This window comes from Dromiciops gliroides, chromosome 4 (genome assembly GCF_019393635.1).
Source record: "Dromiciops gliroides isolate mDroGli1 chromosome 4, mDroGli1.pri, whole genome shotgun sequence".
Lineage (NCBI taxonomy): Eukaryota > Metazoa > Chordata > Mammalia > Microbiotheria > Microbiotheriidae > Dromiciops > Dromiciops gliroides.
In genome coordinates this window covers 300,808,553-300,810,396 of record NC_057864.1, presented here as the reverse complement: position 1 = coordinate 300,810,396, position 1,844 = coordinate 300,808,553, and the positions used below count along the sequence as shown (strand labels likewise).

At 36.3% G+C, this 1,844-nt stretch overlaps 1 protein-coding gene across 1 annotated transcript; it reads right to left on the bottom strand.

The window, feature by feature from the left end:
* Positions 1 to 653: 653 nt before the first annotated feature.
* LOC122755053 (olfactory receptor 14A2-like) lies at positions 654 to 1,610 on the bottom strand. Its single transcript, XM_044003439.1, has one exon. The coding sequence runs from the start codon at positions 1,608 to 1,610 to the stop codon at positions 654 to 656; it is 957 nt and encodes a 318-aa protein (XP_043859374.1).
* Between the last annotated feature and the right edge of the window lie 234 nt (positions 1,611 to 1,844).

The window sequence follows — 1,844 nt, the reverse complement described above, 5'->3', positions numbered from 1 at the left end:
TATGAATTGGAGTACCTGACTCCTGACATCTCTCCCAATATTACTTTTCTATGGTTCTATGATTATGTTTTAAATATGCAAGCAAAGTAAAATATATCACTTTATAGAAATTGACATGTTAAAATAATATGTTTGAAAATCTTTACATTAATTTATATTAACTATTAATGAACAATTTTCTGCATGGCATAAGATAAAAAGAAATTAGACTTAGAAAAAGAAAATGCATATGAGCTAAGACTCCCCTACTTAAAACAGGAGAGCTTGGCCAAATCACTTCTCTGAGATTCACTTTCTTTCATCATAAAATGATATAAATAATATATTTCATAACTACAATTTAGGGTAATTATTGAGATGAAATATCAGAATGTGAAAATTAACAACAATCAGCAAGCATTTATTAAGTGCTTGAAATGTGCCAGGCACTTGAAAAAGTATAAAGAATTATAGAAATAAAAAGCAGTATTATAATTTTGCTGACTTATGTGAGTGTATGTACTTTGGAAGGTCATATTTTTTAGTATCTTCCTGACCCTTGAAGTCTAGATTTCAAAAATGATGATCTAGACTTGGATAGATAAGTGAAAATATGTTTTTAGTCAATAAATACATAAAAGACAGAACTGATTTGTTAAAAAGCAAGTATACAATCACGGAAAAGACTTTTTCATTAATCCCTCTGTTGAGTATTTCCAGGTTATAAGCTTTCTCAAAGAATTCTTCATGTCCTTATTCCTCAGGCTATATATGAAAGGGTTAATGGTTGGGGGCACCACTGTATAGAACACAGACAACAAGAGATCCTTAACTGAATCAGAGTCCAAAGATGGCTTAAAATAAGCCGTGCCCCCTGTTATGATAAAAACCACGAAAACAATGAGATGGGGAAGGCTAGTGGAGAAGGCTTTTGACTGACCTTTTCTTGATGGAATCTTCAGCACAGTTGAAAAGATGTGACCATAAGAGATAATAATAGAAATACAGCAGAAAATCCCTAAGCCCAACCCAATAGTGATACTCACATAAACTGCAATGTGTTTTTCAGAGCAGGAGATCCTGAGTAAAGAAGGGACATCACAAAAGAACTGATAGATCTCCTTAGAGCCACAGAAAGGCAAAGAGAATGTACTAGCTGAGTACATGGCCCCAAGCACACTTCCACTGAACCAGGAAGCAACTGCCATACTTACACAAGACCTTTTGATCATGATGGTTTCATAGTGCAGGGGCTGGCAGATGGCTACATATCGGTCATAAGACATCACTGTGAGGAGGGAAATCTCTGATCCTGCAAATAAAATCACTAAAAAGAGCTGTAATACACACCCCAAGTAAGAGATGGAGCAGTTGTTGCTAAGAGAGTTTACGATGGATTTTGGGACAGTGACAGAAACAAGGCAGAGGTCTAAAATGGATAGGTTCTTCAGGAAGAAGTACATGGGAGTGTGGAGGTTCCTATCAAGAGAGATGAGGGTGAAGATGAGCAGGTTCCCTATCAGAGCCAGTAGGTATATCAACAAGAAGAGCACAGCATGTAAGACTTGTAGCTCCCAGGTGTTGGAAAAGTTCATGAGAAGGAATCCTGTCACTATGGTGAAGTTTCCCATGTTCTGAGAGGTTCTTTTAACTATCTGTAGGGAAAAAAGAAGCAGGTCTCAAATGACAAGATCTGGGTTTCAGGAAATAATGTGTTCTAGTTCTGGCTTTTTGCCTTTGTAACCTAGAGCAATTCACTATCTCAGTGTCAATCTCAGTTTTCTCATTTGTAAAATGAGGGCATAGGATGAGATGATTTAAAGGTTTTTATAATTCTCTCTCTCTCTCTCTCTCTCTCTCTCTCT